At 49.9% G+C, this 18,260-nt stretch overlaps 1 protein-coding gene across 3 annotated transcripts in view; it reads left to right on the forward strand.

Annotated features, from left to right (window-relative positions):
• Positions 1-1,194: 1,194 nt before the first annotated feature.
• Positions 1,195-18,260, forward strand: part of Shisa6 (shisa family member 6) — a 280,010-nt gene continuing 262,944 nt past the window's right edge. Inside the window, exons 1-2 of one of the 3 annotated variants that reach the window (XM_060363485.1) lie at positions 1,195-1,378; positions 2,399-3,402. In XM_060363485.1, coding sequence (XP_060219468.1) covers positions 2,759-3,402 — 644 coding nt within the window. In that variant the 5' untranslated portion in view covers positions 1,195-1,378; positions 2,399-2,758. The other 2 variants (XM_021644313.2, XM_021644315.2) reach the window with 2 other exon arrangements.

Raw genomic sequence — 18,260 nt, forward strand, 5'->3', positions numbered from 1 at the left:
AGTGTTATTTTCTTCAAATATACTTTCCTCACTGCCGTGTGCGTGTGCGTGTGTGCCTGTGCATATGCATGCTCCTGTCTAGTTTCTTCCTTTGGGCTCTCTGTTCTTGCCCTGGGAAGCATCAGGAGTGCCTCTGGAAGGCACTTCTGCGTGACCACTGCTAACTGTCTTGGGCCCTGCTCCTCTGAGCCAGGGTGTCTATCACATCTACTGAAGGCATGCATCACTTCCCACGTGTCCCTTTCATAGCCCCATCACTTTGCACCTGCATTATAGCTTCCAAACTGATTCCCCTGTGTCCAGTTCAGTCACTTTCCCTTCCTCCAGCAGACCTGAGGATGCAACAAACCTATAAACCTGAAAGCATTTTCCCCTATTCAAACCCACCAATATTTCCCCAGTACTTGTCAAATACATGCAGGGCCTACAGTCCCCCCCCCCCTTATTCAAGGCCCCCCTAAGGGTTTTGTCACTCTGTGTGCCTCGTTCACCCACCCTCCCCAATTCCTTCCTTCCAGCTTTTCCGTCTCTCCTTGAAGCATCCTTACTTTCCTGTTGGTTCTTCTAACTCTTAACCATTCCTCACCATTCAGCACCCTGAGAACCGTTTTTGACCCTCGCTGCTTCCTTCCTGGGCTATGCTAGATGCCTGGACCCTACTCTCGGAATAGCTGTCCCCATCTTTGTCGTGGACATAAACATACCATGCAGAGATCATTTGACTGTCAGCTCTGTAAAGAGATTCCGTAGAGAAGGGGCTGTTGTCTGTTCCCTATCTGAGCACTGAGCAGTGTGTATGGCCGTGCTGGCACTAAAAGCGATTGTTACAACAGAACCAGTAAGACGTGAAGCCGAGGAAATAGAGGAAGGGGGAAAGGGTTGAGAAAGGGCAGCACGCGGAGAGTTGCTAGAAATCCCTCTCTTCCCATCTCTGGTAAAAATGTCCCTCTGTGTCTTGGAATCTGGGCTTCAGCCCCAATTCAACCCATTCGTTTAATGCCATTCCTTCCTGAATCACCCCCTGAGTAAGACGGAGAGGACGATTTCAGGGAAATTTCTCTGTTGCCGTCATTCTGACAGTCTGTTCCCCTATCTTCCACCGAAGTACTCAGGACACACGGCAGAAGCTCGGCGGCCTGCTGTCCATCTTCTCAGCTGCCCCGCCTCCTCCAAGGTCGCACGACAAACTAAGACTCTGACTCCCTCTTGGGGCGGCCACATAGCTTGGAAAGTCAGACTCGGGCCTCCTTTCAGCCAGCCCGGTCACAGGGAATGCCTGCCTCACTCTGGTCACAAGGGAAGGTCTCTCTCAGGATCTCCACCTAGCTCCCCCAGCACGGATGCATAGCGTTTTTCAAAAGGAATCTTGAAAGCCCAGGTAATTTTATTTTTTATTTTTAAACTCGGTCTCGATGCTGGGAAAAAAGTTGGAGAAAGAGGGAATTCGAGAAGTCACCCGGAGCTGGAGCCATCTCACTCCTGCATGAGCGACGAAGTGGAAGGGAGCCTAAGTTCAGCGCGCGCGGTGGTCCAACAGCCACTTGACCCCGGCCTCAGTGTAGGAACCTGTAGCAATGGGTTTGACCTCTTATCTTGGCTGTGAACATCACCACTAGGGAGAGGCAGAGGCTTGCACAAACCCCAACTCGCTTTCTGGCAGCGCAAACACCAGGCTGAGGTAGGGGGGAGGTGTGTGTGTTTGGGGGGGTGCTTGACCAGAGGGCTGGAAGGGCACTGTCAGAAGAAGGTTGACCCTGCCTCGGGCAGGCTCCGGGGGGCTCACTCTGGCCTCGCTCCGAGATGTGGGTGGTGTAGGGGCGAGCTTCCTCTTTGCCAGCTTAGAGCGCCGCGCCGCGCCGCTTAACCGGTGTCCGGGCTTCGGTGACGCGGAGCTTGGAGAGAGGGGGGAAGAAGCGAAGAGGAGTCCTGCCGTCCCCCAACCGGGCGCCCAGGCGTGGAAACGTGGGCGGCGGCGAGCGGCTGGCCTCCCTCCCCGCCCTCCCCGCGCGGCGCTCCCGCGTGTGCGGCTGTGTGAGTGCGTGTGTCTCCCTCTCGCCCAGCGCACACGCTCCGGCACTAGTGCAGGCGGCTCCCGGCTCCGCTCGCTCGCCCCGGCCGCTGCGCTCCCGCCTAGCCGCCGCCGGCGCCGCCGCAGTCGCAGCCGGGCATGGTGAGTGACTGAGGTGCAGCCGCCGCGCACCCCGGCCGCCCGCCCGCCGGACCCCAGCCTCGGCCGGCCGCACCGCCCCCGGGCCCGGCGGCACCCCGGGGGCTCCCCGCGCGCCCTCGGGCCCCGGTCCCAGCCGGGACGCGCTCCTCGAGGGCTGCGCACTCCCTCCCCGCCCGGCCGCCCGCCGCCCCCCTCACCCCGTGACCGCTGCCCCGTCTCGTCCCGCAGGACCTGCCCGGACGGGACCACGCCGCCGCCGCCGCCGCCGGGAGCCGCGCTTCGGGGCCGGCCTGAGCCGAGTCGCGCGGGGCCGCCGCCGCCGCGGGCGGGGGATGGGGCTGCCCGCCAGGCGCGAGGAGCCCGCAGGGGGAGCGCGGAGCCGGCGCGCAGCTTGAGAGCCCCGCGCAGCCCGCGCCCCGCCGCTCCGTGCGCTCCCGCCGCCCGCCCGGCCGCCCGCGCCTCGATGGCGCCATCTCCCCGCCGCTGAGCGACCCGCCTCGCCCGCCCGGCCCAGCGCGGCCGCCCTCGGAGCCCGGCCCGCTGCCGGGGCAGCGGCCTGCAGCCCGCGCCCTCCCGCCCAGCCCCGCCATGGCGCTGCGCCGCCTCCTGCTGCCGCCTCTGCTGCTGTCGCTGCTGCTGTCGTTCGCGTCCCTGCACCTGCCGCCCGGCGCGGACGCCGCCCGCGGCCGCGCGGCCAACCGGACCCTGAGCGCGGGAGCCGTCGGGGGTCGGCGTGCCGGGGGCGCCCTGGCCCGAGGCGGCCGCGAGCTCAACAGCACCGCCCGGGCGTCCGGCGGCCCGGAGGCGGGCAGCCGGAGGGCACAGTCCGCGGCGGCGGCGGCGGCGGCCAGCGCGGCCGTCACTTACGAGACGTGCTGGGGCTACTACGACGTGAGCGGCCAGTACGACAAGGAGTTCGAGTGCAACAACAGCGAGAGCGGCTACCTGTACTGCTGCGGCACCTGCTACTACCGCTTCTGCTGCAAGAAGCGCCACGAGAAGCTGGACCAGCGCCAGTGCACCAACTACCAAAGCCCAGTGTGGGTGCAGACGCCCAGCACCAAGGTGGTGTCGCCGGGGCCCGAGAACAAGTACGACCCGGAGAAGGACAAGACCAACTTCACCGTCTACATCACCTGCGGGGTGATCGCCTTCGTCATCGTGGCGGGTGTCTTCGCCAAGGTCTCCTATGACAAGGCCCACCGCCCCCCGCGAGAGATGAACATCCACAGGTGAGAGGCGCTGCTGGGTGCCTGCCTCGGGTCCCCAGGCCTCGCCCCCTCCTAACATAGCTCCCTGGTCCTGTCCTCTTCACCACAGCTCTTCTCTCCTCCTCCTCCGGAGGCACTTCCACTGTCGCTGCTTCCTTTACCAGCAATAAATCTGTGGCTGCTCTAGCATGCATTCCGTAGGAAGCAGCTTAGGCGAGCTTTTGGCGTTAGAGGGGATTTGCAACACAAAGTTCCAATCGGTGGAATTCACGAGGTTCAAGGATAAGACTTGCACCAATTTTCCTATCCCCAGGCTTTAGTTTTGATGGGATGTACCACGTTTAGTTTTTGTTTTTTTGGGGTGGGTTTATTTATTTATTTATTTTTAAACTGGAGTGCCACCTTAATATTAAGAGCTGAGCACTGTGGGCACCTCGCTGAGAGAATAGCAAATGGATTCGTGTGAACTGGGGTTTTCCCAGGTGTTAAGAGCTGGATGGTGTGGAAAGGTCGGCTGCCTCTGCCTGGGAGAAGGGTCCCCGGTTCAAGTTGACCAAGCACAGAGGGTAAGTCTTCCAGTGGAATGCTTATCTTCCCTGCTGAGACTGGAGGACTTCTCCCCAGGCAGACTTCTCCGAGTTAACACTTCTGATGGTGTTTAGCCCAGCTGGGCATCCCTTACTGCACACATGATAAAGAACTGTTCCCTTCCAGAATGTACAGCAGGAGCTTAGAACATGATAGTCCCAAGTTCCACCCTGATTGCCTCCCATCTCTGTCTCTGGCTCCCAGGGAAATGATTGGAAAGTCAGAGGTAAAGGGACAACGTGAGCCCAGCCTCTCCTTTAGGAGTTGCACAGGCAGAGGATGCGAAGTCAGCTGTGCTTTCAGTGTCCCCGTGAAGATGAATGGTTGGATGTGACTCCAATGAAAGCCCTGCCCCAGGAAATACTTCCATTTCTGGCACACAGAGTGGGCAGTGCCCTGGTTCCCAGGCCCAGCTCCCAGTCCACTACCTGTGAGTTGACCCACCAAGCCTCACCTCACCCATCCACCGTTTAGCTCATATGCCCACCTTTCTTATCCTCGTGAAAACCTCCTCCCTTTGCTGCTCTGAACATTAACCACCCCTGCCTTGCTGAAAAGAGGAGGGCAGGCAGAAATTTCTAGGCATGCTGAAAGAGCCGCTTCTCCCCCTCCCCCTGATGATGTGGGTGTGGAGAAAAGATGATACTCCCTGTCAGGTTTTATTGACCCAAACCCACTAAATGCAGGCATTTCACACTCAAGTACCAGGCTTGGGCTGACTCTAGAGGGAGCATCCCTTCTTAACCCTTCATTACCAGATCACGCTACCACCACCGTCCTTTAGCTACTCCCAGCATGGGCTTACTCAGCATCCCTTTGGATGTGAACTAGAATTGTGAGCAATGGTCTATGGTCTCCATGCCTGCTATGTAGAAGATGGGCGATGTGAACAAGATAAGAGCAAGACAGCACTTCCTAGGACTTTGTTTGGTCTGGCAGTGAATTCTTTCTTGGCTCAGCTTGGAAAAATAAAGAAGGGATTGCCGAGGAGCAGGTGCATTTTTGAGGCAGAGATACTATTGACCCAGGACTCAGAGGCTCCTCTCCTCTTTCCTCTTCTTGCATCATCAGACCCACCCTGGCCTCTTACCACTTTCTAGCTGAGTCTCACAAGCCTCTCCTGGGCTTTCTCCCTGCCCTGTACCCACTGCCCTGTGCAGTTTGTTCATCATCAGCTGTGTTGATGATGCCTCAGAATCTGAGAGTAAGCCCCAGTGAAAACAGACATTCCTGTGGCTCTGGAGAAGTCACTGTTCCCGATGTTCCTCTCTTCTTCCCCACAGACTCCCTCCATCCCACATGGTGGGGGGAGGGTAAATGTAGTGGCACTATCGGGACAGTTTCTAGGGTGAGAGAAGGCAAGAATGAACCACCACAGGGAAAGAGTTGAATTTCAGGCCTTAGACCATTATGCAAATATATGTGTTTCTCCCTCAAATTCACCTCCTGATTTCATGCAGTTCACAGCACCACTCCCGCAGCTGCAGCCTTGCCTGGTCGGTGCTTGGAAACCATCATTCTGGTGCTGGGTTTAAAGGGGACAGTGCCTAGCATTCATTGTATGTGCAGCAGGTTGGGGGTAGGGGATAGGAGGTCAGTGATCACTAAGGACACTCACGGTTGACCTTGAGCAGGTCAGGGAACTTCATTTCAGTTCTGGGTAACTGGCAAGATGGCATATCACCTGTACCTCTTTCTTCCAAGTGTGCCACAGTGAGTGCTCACATCAGTCTTACATGCACCTTTGAGTGAGAGTTGGAATGGGCTCATCGTCCTCTGCTCATACCTCAGAGGTCATTGCTTTCCACACCTGGGCGGGGAGTTGTGTCATCTGTGTTGTTAGAGAGGCAAGGGAAATGGGGCAGTGATGGGGGAGATTTGCATTCACCCAGTAATGAGTTTCTCCTAGGGTAAGGGGGGAGAAACAGAGAATGTTGTGGTCAGAGGTCAAGTAGGGAAACAGGATGTGCTTCGGTTCAGTGCTTTTTGGAGTTGTGCAGCTGAGATGCACTACTCCCTTCCTGAAAGGGAGAACAGAGCTGTTGCAATGCATGAGTCTCCCTGAAGACAGGTAGACCTGGTCCCTTCCTTCCTTGGGGCAAGTTGTCCTGAGTCTGAGAGCATTTCAGTGAGACAAGCCTCATTGCAAAGGAAGATTGTGGGAGTTTGAGAAGAGATGGAAGAAGGGGTTGGCCATCTGCTCTGCCTTGGTGCTCACAGGCTGGGCAGCCCTCTGCCTGCCATACACATGTGCATTCCTTACGGCCAGACGTTCTTGTGTCTCTTCCTCCCTCGAAGGGAAGAGCTGTATTTGATTTTTCTAGACGTGATTAGCCCTCCCTAGCATGATTCTGAGTGAGAAGTCAGTGTCTGGAGGGGCACTAGCCATCTCTCTGGGGATCCTGACAGACACTCCTGTAGGAATGATGTGAATGTAACCATAGCCAGCTAGCTGGGCTCTGGGGAGGAGAAAGCGAAGGTAGCTCTCGATGAGGGTGCACCTCGTTACCTGGGGCTGTTTGCCAAGAGAATGATAGACTGTGTCCTCCAGGAGTATGGGCTCTGCCCAGCATCGAGCCTCAGAGGCCAGCCCCTTTTGACATTCTATTCTGCCCTTAGCTGTCTCACATCCAAACCTATTCCTCTTCCTTACCATGAGTTGATTCATTAATGTCTCGGAGATGAGAATCGCCCTAAGGAGGAACTGTATGGCTTCTCCTTTAAAAGGCTAATTAACAGATGGGACAGGAAGGTATTAAGATGCTGTAGACACAGTTGGTGAAGTCAGAGGTGCCTGTACAGGGTTGGGAGTATGGAGGAAGGTGGGCAGGGAAGATGGGAGGATGCTCAAAGAAGCAGAGCCTGGGAACATGCATCGGAAGGGGAGGGTAACTTGGCAGAGTCCCTGCATTAACTCTCTTCTTTCTGGAGTAGGCCGGGGAAAACTTTGCATTGCCTTTTCTCCTTCTGGCAGTCAAGTATAAACCGGGAGAGCTCCCATCCAGGCCATCCCTGCCTTACCAGGGCCACTCCAGAGTTGAGGGAGGGAAGAACTCTTTCTAAGTACCAGGAGACAAGATGTCAAATCCTGTCAAAGGTTCCTTCCTTTTTTTTTTTTTTTTTTTTTTGACATGAGCTCCCCATAATGAATTGATACAGAAGTTTGGGAGGAAAGAGGAAAAACAAATCTTACCTTAGGCTGAAAAGTTCTTTACATTTTTCTTGTTTTCCTTTTCCTTTGAGTTTTTAGAAAGGGCACATAGGGAAAGCTGGGAAATTACAGAAGTATTATGAAGGATGGTTAGGGGCAGAATCCTAGGAAGGCAGAAAGAAGATAACAAAAACGGAGGAAGTGAATGATTGGACAAAATGTTGATGGCTACCACTGACCTAACAAAGCAGAACAAAGCTGCACTATAGCCCCTCCCACAGGCCTGTCTTTGTTATGGTTCTTGAGTGTATGTGGATGCACTGCATGTGAGGCCTGCTCACCTTGAGAGGGCAGGAAATGGTTCAAACTCCAAAGACCACTCCCCTTGACACACAGGCTAACAGGGTTCATGTTTGCTTTAGCAATACAACCATGCAAATGCTTTTCTAAGCAGAGCCTAGACAACCTTGACAATCCGGAGACCTTGACAACCGTCTGGGGTCATGCTGCTCTGTCTTCCTACTTCTTCCTGCACTACCGGGAAGCTCGGAAGAATGCATACCTGCCCCATCCCATCCTGCCTCAGAGTGCAGTCATTTCAAGGAGTCTGCTCCTAAGACACTAAGAGCTTTTCCATAGGTCTGCTCTCCCAAATAACTTGTAAAAGACAGAGTGTAATTCATTGTTTTCAACTGCTTTGAATGAGAGATTGCGTTGACTGGGGTGCTGATTCAGACCAATTGTGCAGAAAGCTATGGTTAAGACATTGGAAAGGTGTGCTGACTGAACGAGGTCAATTATCCCAGACAGACATGCCTACAAATGTGGAATAAAAAGATAGGGATACGCAAAAGAACTTCCTCTCTCTGGTTCCACTGGCTGGTTTCTCCGGAGCCTGGCAGGGTATTATTTAGGTCTTAATCTTCATAGTCAGGGAGAGCCTCCACCTCCTGCATGTTGGAGCTAGCTCTCTGTTCCTGGCTGTGACAGTTGGCAGCTTCTGTCTTCCCCGTAGCCAACCCTGTCCACTCAGAGTTCTAAACATCCCATGTCATAGACCCAAGTGCATCTTGCCTTACAGTTTTTGTCACGTTCTTTGGCAATATGTATTTTGTGAAGTTACAGAATTACAGTGTGACTTGATGAATGTGTAAGATGTGTCACAGTGGGGAGGGAGAGGGGGTTGTGATGGGGTAGGTGAGGGCCTAAGCTACCTTCATTGCGAATGCCCCTTCTGTGGTGATTTTGTTCCTCTTTTCTTTACTTTGAAAAACTCAAACTCATTATTTTTCCCTGAGTCACATTTATGACCTCATATTTGTGCTGCTTTTGTTGGCAGATATTATAGAGGGGAAGAAGGTGTGGGGAGCTTACCAGCAAACACTAACAGGGTCTGAGGCCCTTGGCCTTGAGCCTGTAGTAGGCTAATTGTAAAAGCAATCTGGGCAGATTGTTAACTTAATTATTTTTCTACAAGTAAAACCAAAGTCTCACGAAAAGGCAGACTAACATATTCCATTATTTTGTCATCCAGTTCAGAGTTGTGGGCTTATTCCCACAGGCAGTTTAACTCTGTAATTTTACAAACGAGGCACTTGAAATCAACAGAGCATGGGTCACAGTGACACATGTCCAGGCTGCTAGTTGAGTGAGCTTTTGCTGAAAGCCCCAGCCCCCCAGAGTCTAGTGTCAAGCTCAGCCTCATCGTCTTCATTGAAAGCAGTCTGCATTGTCTTCTGCTTGATTCTTAGTCATCAGCAAATAACTTCCAGATATTTGGAGATGTGAGTGACAGTCTTCTTTCCCTCCCTCCCTTCCCTGTGTCTAGCTCTTGAGTCTTGCCGGCCTCCGTGTTTCCATCCACCAACATGATTTCTCGAGATCGTCCCTGGTCTTTTTTGCAGTTTCTCTGCGTTCTTTTCTAAAGGGCAATAACCTGATCTAAGCATAATCCTTTAATAAGATGTGAGTAATGCAGACTGTTGAAAAAGGAAAATACAGCATATGCCAGAGGAGGGTGGACCAGGGCAAGGCAACACTGAATAACAGTGTGGGTGAAAATATGAAATTAAAAATATGGCTCTAGATGCTTCCGCTCTCACCTGGAGGTGGGGGGTGTTCCTGAGACTTAGCACATCAGTGAGGTTCTGCAGTGTGTGTGTGTGTGTGTGTGTGTGTGTGTGTGTGTCCAGAATCACCCTTAGGTGTACATAAGATCACCCTTTGAGACACAAGAACACAATTCCTGGTGAGTCTTGTTCCTTTTCTCAATCTTGGATCATCAAGAAACTATCAGCTACCAGGGCTGGAAGTTTGGGCTCATCATTATGAGATGAATCGGTAGGGCATGATGCTTGGGGGATTTGCATTTGATATGCCTGGTCCTCCCTTTGAAAGAACTGGGGTGCCTGTATTTATTGAATTCTTTTCCTCTTCTCCTTGAGAGACCGCATGCCGATTCTTCTTCCACAAATGGCTCCATAGCACTTCTCCTGGTCATACTTTGAGGCTCTATGGACAGTTGCTTTGGCTTTCGGTCACCACAGCGTATTTTCTCCTTCCCAGGGAGATCTGGTTCGTTTGAGCAGTAATAAGCCATGGATCAGGCTAATGAATGGACAAAGTGATGGGATGCCACCATCCCCTCACAAAAGGAGCTCCTAGTAGGAGCATCTCTACTGTCTCGGAAAGCAGGGCCAGGGGAGGAGAGAGCCTCTCACTAGCCTGACCGTGGGGACAGGGCTGCTCCTCACGGGGGAAGGTAAGAAACTCTTAGGCCAGTTTCATGCGACAACAGGGTGCTGGGCAAGCTGTGGGGTAGTTGGGAAAGAAGACAAAAGAAAGGAGTTGAATATGCATCAAACATTTCAGATAACTGTCCAAAAGGGTGGAAAAAAAGAATGTCCCACATTCCTGCATAAAATAGTAGACAGATCGCTCAATTTAGCTTCCTGCTTTGATACCGAGGGTAAAGGGACCCAGTTTCTTTGGGATGCATGCAGAGAGGAAGCTAGGGATCAGAGCCCCTGTTCACTGCCCTCCGCCCTCCATCACAGGGCCACCGCCTCTGCAATTCTGTATTCAGATGGGGTTACCAGTTGGGTCAGGCTGCCATAGATATTTGCAGATCCATGGAGATAAGGCTCCACAGCATTTCTGGAAGATTCTTGACAACCATTTATCATAACTACCTTCTTCCCATGCCCCCAAATTCATATTAATGGGATGGGATTGGTTGGGGCAAGAGTGGGCTGGTTGAGTCAAGGGCAAGAGGCAGAGAGCCAATATAGCCTGGGAAGTTGGGGGCAGTCATGGGTATGCTCTTGCAGAGGGGGAAATTAGGTGCCTTGGTATATGTATTAATCCTGCCCCCCCCCCCCAGTACATGTGTAGGCCACTTTCTAACACTCTTGAGGGAGTCTGTTCCACTATGAACTTGTGCAATGGGTAACAAAAGGTAGGAGTTCTTCCTGCCAGGAACTTACACTCTTCCATCATGTGTGAAACTCAGGAAAGCTGAGACCACAAGGTTTCAGCTAGTTGAGATCTCAAACAACAGTGTATGGCCTTGAAGACTTACCCTGCACCAGGAGCCCTGTTCTACATTTTCCAAGCCAATCCTTCTTGCATCTCTGTCCCTCAGCCCAGTAGAGCCTAAAGGCTTGTTTTACAGGTGAGGAAGTCTCCTCAGAGAGGCATAATGACTAGCCCATGGCCATGCCACCAGTACGTTGCCCATTTCCACCTTCCTATAGGGTCCGGAAAAGTAACTGTCTTCCACTTTCCTAACAGAGTCAGCGATACCCAAAATACTTAAGAAAGCAATCCCCCTGCCTGTGCCTGGGATGACTTGTCACCAGAAAGTATGAGAGGATCAATGATCTCTCATCTAGGGCTAGTAACATCTCCACTTAGACTTCATTTGGGGTACAGAGGTGCCCAGGACAATGAGAGGGTTTTATTTCAAGGGTGGGTGCTGTTGGCCGAGATAGTAAAAGCATACAGAGAAGTATAAGGAGCAAGACGAAACCTCAGAGTCCACTGAGGGGAAAACAAAAAGGACCCAAGCCCCTGTATGGTTTAGAAAGAAGCCCTGGGCAATTGTACATGAGTCATAGCCTCTGAGAGAGGTGAGGGTTGCTAGGGAGTGGAGGAAAGATGAGGTCCAGGGAGAGGACAGACCTCAGGGCATCCCTAGCTTTAATTACTGAGACCCACAGCTCTCTAATAGGTCCACTTATCACATTCCCGCCTGTCCCCCGCCCAGTGCTGCAAATGCAGAAGAGAGCTGCGGCCTGACTCTCTCACACCCATTACAGCTCTCCTCTCTCACGTCTGTCCTACTAGCTGTGTTAACTCAAAACTTTGCTCCTTCTCTGCCTCCTTCTTTCTCAAGTCCTCTGACATAAAGGACACAGAAAGGAAGGAATCCTAAAACACCTGAACAGCCACAGCTGGGCGTGGCCTCCAGCTGTTATGTCTGAGGCCCACCGTCTGCAGTACCACAGCAGGGGTACTGGAGCAGAGGCACTGGCTGTGGAAGATGTTTCATTCTCAGCTAGAAACCAAGCTCTGCAGAGCACTGTGGTTAGTGCTCTTGCCTCCTTGCATCTCTTTGCCCTCCTAGGATCTTCCGTGCCTAAAGACACCATTCCTGTCTCCAGGGCCCTGGGAGCTAAAGCTCCAGCCAGGCTCTGCGTGGCTAGAGCCTTGGCCCTGTGCCCTGACGTCAGCAGAAGAGTCTTTGCTTCCTGTAGCCGTCTCAAACACGCTCATTATTCCTTGCTTTTCTGGCATTTGGTCTCATGTCCTGTTCCCATTAGCTTCTGCATTAAAGTCTCATTATTCAGAACACCTGTCCTCTGGACATACTTGTTGTTCTCTTAGCCAAATGTCCTCTTCTGGGAAGCGTGGTTCCCACCCTTTTCCTTCTTTCTGCACTCCAGCTGCTCCCTGGGAAGGAAGTTGGACCCTGGGATGGGCTGTTAATTCAGTAGATCTCAGAGAGCCTTCTAGATCTCTTCCATACTCTCCTTCTCTAGGTCCTGGGGCTTTAGACCTTTGATGGGGTTTAGCAGATGGGTGGGAAGAGGGAGAGTGAGGAGCAGGGAGTTTTTGGGAAGTTTTTGTTTGTTTGTTTTTTCTAGTTCTGGAGTCGGGGTCATATTTCAGCGGGAGAGAGTGGTGACTTCAAACTGACAGCTCTTTTGGAGGATGAATGAGGCTCACATCAAGGCTCCCCCATGGAAAAGACTGTGGCATACTGCCTTCCTGCTGCGTTTCTAGTCGGCGGCTGTCTCTGACTTATTGCTGTGTGTCAAAAAACCTGCCTAAGCTTTCCTGGGAGTGACAGCTCATAGGTTTGGGTAGCCAGCACAGGCCATTTGTGCTTAGATGATCCACAGCCAGCTTCAGGCCCAGGACCCACGTCCAAGCAGGGACTGACTTTTCTCCAGATCCTGGAACATTTGCGAAGAGGAATATCAGATCTTTAAGCAAATCTGTTTCTCTTGCCACTGCCTTCCAATCTTTCCTTCTCACCATTCCTGTACACCTTTGTCTTGTCTTTCTAACCCTGCCCCACTCCATCTCTTCTTGAATTCATCCAGCTGTAACTTCATTAAACTGCATCGATTCAGATGCCACTAATTCAAAACTTATCCTAATGGGACCTGGATGAAGTTGTTTTTCTTTCTTTTCTCTGTCTGATAAAAAGCTATGATGAGCAGATTAATAGTTCAGACAAGACTCCAAAGACTGTGCAGGGTATGTACACTCTGGAGAAGGACAGGATGTCTGTGGGCAGGCCAGGTGGACAGTCAGACAATCGGTATGCTGATGATCACTCTTTCATATCTATTCAGTGAAGCAGCTTCCAAAGATCAATTTTATTTTATTATTTTTAAAGTTTATTTCCAACCCCACAATGGCTCAAGGAACAGTAAAAATGTTATCTCCTGCCTGAGTCTGGTGATGTAGGCCTATTTTCAGCTATTCTGGAAGCAGATGCAGGAAGACCACAAGTTCAGGGCCTACCTGGCACTACACTCTTCCTTACACTCATCATAGAGTAAGTTTGGACAATTTAGTGAGACCCTGTACTCAAAAATGAAAAGTCAAAGATGGCTGGGAATAGAGTATTTGCCCAGCGTGCATCAGGCCAAAGCGGAATCCTCAGTATTGTGCCCAGGCATGTGTGTGTGCACATAGTTATGTTCTGTTTGTGTTCTCTAATTCTGTTCCTGTTTCACCGATTGAGATCAGCCTCCCCCAGCTGCTATAGAGTGACTATTGCTCAACTCTTTTCAAAATGCTTTTTGACTTCCCTCTGGGATCTCTCCAATTCTCTCTCATTCCTTTTCTCATTTCATTCTCTTATGATTTTAGAGAATCCACAGATCTTTTGACTTTGAGAGGTAGTGTTATGATGTCATAGCTGCCAGATGGTCAGCTGACCCTGAGAGGAAAGGGGTCCAGAGGCCAACTTCAGACAACTGGCCTTCAGACAACTGATGGGAGACAGAGGACCTTTGTTCCCTTTGATGGACTCGCTCAGTGACCTAAGGTGCATAAATCGCCATTCCAACACCTGTTTGGAGGAGGCAGCATTGCACCTCCTATAGGAATGATCTGAAAACAATTATCAGGCAACCCTGCCTCTTGTAGAAAAAAAAGGACTTTGGCATCCTCTTCTTCATCTGCTTATATGCTATCAAGGGACAGATAACAAAGCTCTTTTCTCTTACTTTTGGAGGGTGTCATTCATCTTATCCTGCCTTGGAGCATTTTTTGAATGTCAAGATAGGAAGCTGCTTCTATCACTTTCTGTCTCCATGATTTGAGTGAGTCCTTTGGCTCCTCTGGTCTGTCAGCTGGATGTGAGATAAGGGTGAATATGCTGTAGTGATATAGGCTTCTACAGCCCCCATTCTGACCCCAGTGCACCTGGAAAGTCAGGACAACAGGTGACATCTTCAGTTAAAAGAGCAGCATCCCTGAGGGTGGAAGAACATGCACTTTTCCTTATACAGTCCTGTGTTCTTCTTGTCCATGTTGAAGGACGAAAATGTCCTCTGCAAATGGTCTCATAAGAATGCTTGGCTCTAGCATGTTTATCTTATAGATCCTCTTGGTAGGAAGGGACTCATAATGCATGTTTAGTCCCTTCCCTCTGGGAGTCATCTCTCCAACTCTTGGAGTATAAGTGCCCATTCATTGATCTGCTCTGTAGACATTCAGTCTATTCTTAGGATGCATTTTCAGTTGACATTCATGGGGAGCCCAAACTGACTCTTTACTTTCTTGAGACTGTAAGACATCTCCCCAAAGACTGCAGTCAAGGCCCCTCTATCATCTCTTTAGTGTCCATCATTTGAATCAATAGCCATGTTTGTGAGTCTTCCCGTGGGACATGGCTTCACGTTTCTCTGGTTAAACAGTCTGTCCACCTACCACACCAACTACACTTGGAGCCCAGCCATGCAAACTGAGCTTCAAGACCCAATAGGTTCTTTAGAGAAGCTAGTTGAAAAACGAAGCTCAAGGAAGCAATTTTTCTTAGTTGTAGGTCCCATTAATAGGGATGGACAGGAAGTGTCAGCCTTGTTTGGTTAAACAGGAATAGTGAAAACCATAATGAAAACTATTGAATGACTGACTAAAGAACATTTACATGAATATTATTTACTAGGGCATGAAAATGATAATAATGCTTATGCTCATCTTAAAGAAGAAAAAGATGGATAGTAGAAGCAAAAAGGGGGGAAGAAGAAAAAGACTGAATACGTCATAGAAAATGTTTGCTTAGTCAGGTTGATGCGTTTGCCCCCTGACAGAATTCATGGTTGAGTCCTCTGTCTCTCCATGGGCCTTTATCTTGACTCCTCCTTGTATGACAGGCAAAAGATGCTCTGCAATGGCTTAGTGAAAAAGAACACACACACTCTTCGCACCTGCCTCTCCAGGCCCAAGTAAAGGGTTCAAAAACACCTGGTGTGTGAGCATGTAGGCTGGGGTCATTAGACTGGGGTGGGAAATGTGATCTGTGAGTGGTTCTTTCCAAGATGATCATGGCCACAGCTAGACCACGTGATTGGAGAGTTTTGTTATATCTGCTTTGCTGAGTCAGTCCCCACAGCTTCTCTCTTCCACCTGGGCTATAGTTGTGTTTCTGTAGCCTGAGCCCATTTAAAGTTTATTTAGGCAAATATTTATTTAGTGCGTCCTAGGCACCAAACTCTGTTCTAAATGTTTCACAAATATTAGCAAATTTAATCTTCACGATGACCCTGAGAGGTAGACAATATTATTTTTGGCCTTATTACTTTGGCTTAGTGTTTTAATGATGAAACAGAGCCATGGGAATGTAAGTAGCTGGCTAATGACCATCAGCGTACGAAATGGCCAGGCTCCCAACTTAGGTTCCCTGGTTCAGAATCCCAGTATTTAGTCGTCAGGCTATGCTGTGTTTTGCTTACCTAGAGACTGAGGTCTTTTAGCAGAAGCAAAAGGCAAAACAAAACAAACAGAACATGGAAAACAACCAAAACTAGCCTAAATGCACAGTAAACGTATACCTTACATGCAGGTGCTTTCATAGACTCCTCTTTCACATGCTTGGTTGTATGGTTATACTAACATATCTTGGTAACAGCCTCCTGCCCCCCTCACTCCCCACTTTCAGTTAGCCAGTAGCAACACTTGACACACTCAAATCTGATTCATTATCAAATCACCCAAAGATTGCTGGAAAGTTTGGTCTTGATGCTTCTGCATTTCTTAGACATGGGTAAATTTGCATTATGATTCCCGAGGAGGAAGTGCATAGAGATGCTGCTGCGAGGAATGAGTGGAGCTACAGACTCCACTATCAACAGCCTCAGGACAGGCATACATCAGGCAGGAGCAGCCACTGGCCCTGCTTACTTGAAAACCAGAACAAGCAGGCCGCCCTTTTCCTTGCAGAGATGTTTACTAGCCGTGATGAATTCCAATTGTGCTGGGGACAACTCAGACCTGCAGAACAGCTCAATGCAGATGCATAGACATTGTTAACCAACAAATGAGATCCTGCATCCATTCTGCGCCTCTGTGTGAGGAGAACGGTCTTGTGCACACACAAAGCCAGCAGCTGTGTTTTTCAAGTGGACTGTGAGAGAACTGGGAATAGGGAGAAATAAATTAAGCCATTCTCCTTGGTCCGAGGTTATTAAAAATATGTTCATTTTAGTTGTCCGGACGGCAGATTTTGGAGGATAAAAACTCTCTGACTGTCCAGAAGAGAATGGCAAAGGAGAGGTCAGAGAGGATGCCAGCCTGTCCTGAAGTTCAATGCCAGTAAGATTTCAGTTATTTGGAACTCAAATAACTGGAATCTTTTACCTAGCTGGACTAGAGCATCTATACATTACTTCTAGGGAATTGTAAAAGAAGCAACTATCAGAGATATACACGGAAAAAAAACAAAACCAATTTCCATTAACTGCTTTGCACTTTTGGCAGTTCCCCTTCTTAAAATGTACACTTTATTTTCTCTGCGAGGAGGACCAAAAGTGAGGCTGCTGGCCCCTCTCATCAAGAACCCCAATTCCTAGTGGCAACAGAATAGAATTAATTATATTCAGTATACACAATGAGTCAGGGATGTCTTGAGAAAATTCTTCAAAAAACAGGAATGATCCAGTTGGTCCTCAGGACTAAGAATATTCACTGCAATAGTTTATTTGTGGACTTGTCCACTTTGGCCTTTTTCATACCTTCACAGCATCATCATCTCTTCCCTCCCCAAAGGATAATCAGCATGACTGGGGCCTGACTGTTGGACTAGCTTCGCTCTTGGCATGGAGCAACTTACTGGATTGTAGCTGATCACATTTTCTTCTTTTATGTGGCTTAAGCATTTCTGTGGCTCAGAAAACCAGGGATGTGGCTGCTACTAATGTCCAATAACCGGCTATTTCCGGGTTCCCCATAAACAGGATATTAATAGACCAAAGTCTTACAAGGTGAGATAAGGGGTCGAAGATTTGCACTTACTTCAAGGAGACCTGGATTTGACCATCTGCTTGACGAATGAAAAATGAGGCAGAAAACCCTAAAGTTTCCCTTTGTGTTCCTTTGCCACATCTGCTTTCAAATTTGGTAAATCACGAAGGCCAGGGGACCAGAACTTGGCAGAGCAGTGCTTAGTTTCCCACTCTGGCCTCATGTGGAGCAGGGATCCAATGAAGAATGGTGGCACCTGTTCAGGATTTCATCAGACTGAAAGGTTAGCTGCTGAAGTCTGTGATGTTTCAAAGCTGCTGGTGTTAATGACTCACAGTGAAAAATAGACCTGAGTGGCTGAGCTGCAGCTGAGGTCAGAGGTCCACTAAAGATTGAATAGTCTGTAAAGTTCTATTGTTCGGAGACCATGGTCGGGACACAGGAGGTAAAAACTGTGCTTGAGAGGCTAGAAGGAAGGATGGATACATTGATGGGTGAATGGGATTAATGAATGTGTGGGTGAGTGAATGGATGGATGGATGAGTGGGTGAGTGAATGCACGGGATGGTTAGGTAGATCGGAGGAACAAAGATGAATAGATAGGTGAATAGATGGGGGCATGAATGAATGCTTGGGTATGTGGATGGGAGGGTAGATGGATGGACCAGTGGATGGATGGGTAGGTGCAAAGAATGGATGCATTAGAAGATGAATGGATGGATGTAGATGAATGGATAAGTACAGTAGATATTTAAGCTAGTGAATAAGTGGTCTTGACCCAGTCATTTAGTTGCTTCTGCATGTCCACATATCACCTGACATTTGCTAAACTTGAAGGCCGTAGTGCTTAGTGTTATTAACTTAACAAGGCCTAGAGTCATCTGGGATGAGAGAATGTCAGTTGAAAAAAAAATATGCCTTCACCTGACTGGCTTGTAGGCAAGCCTGTGTGAGCATCCTCTTGACTTAGGATTATTGAGGAAGGACCTAGTCCACCCGGGATGGTGTTACCTCTGAGCAGGTGTATAAGAAAACAGGCTGAGCACACTATGGGGAGCAAGCCAATAAGTAAGCAATGTTCTTCCACGGCCTCTTGTTCAGTGCCTATCTCCACATTCTTGAACTGACTTCCCTCGTTGTTGGACTGTGATTGCAA

Source organism: Meriones unguiculatus, chromosome 11, assembly GCF_030254825.1.
Source record: "Meriones unguiculatus strain TT.TT164.6M chromosome 11, Bangor_MerUng_6.1, whole genome shotgun sequence".
Lineage (NCBI taxonomy): Eukaryota > Metazoa > Chordata > Mammalia > Rodentia > Muridae > Meriones > Meriones unguiculatus.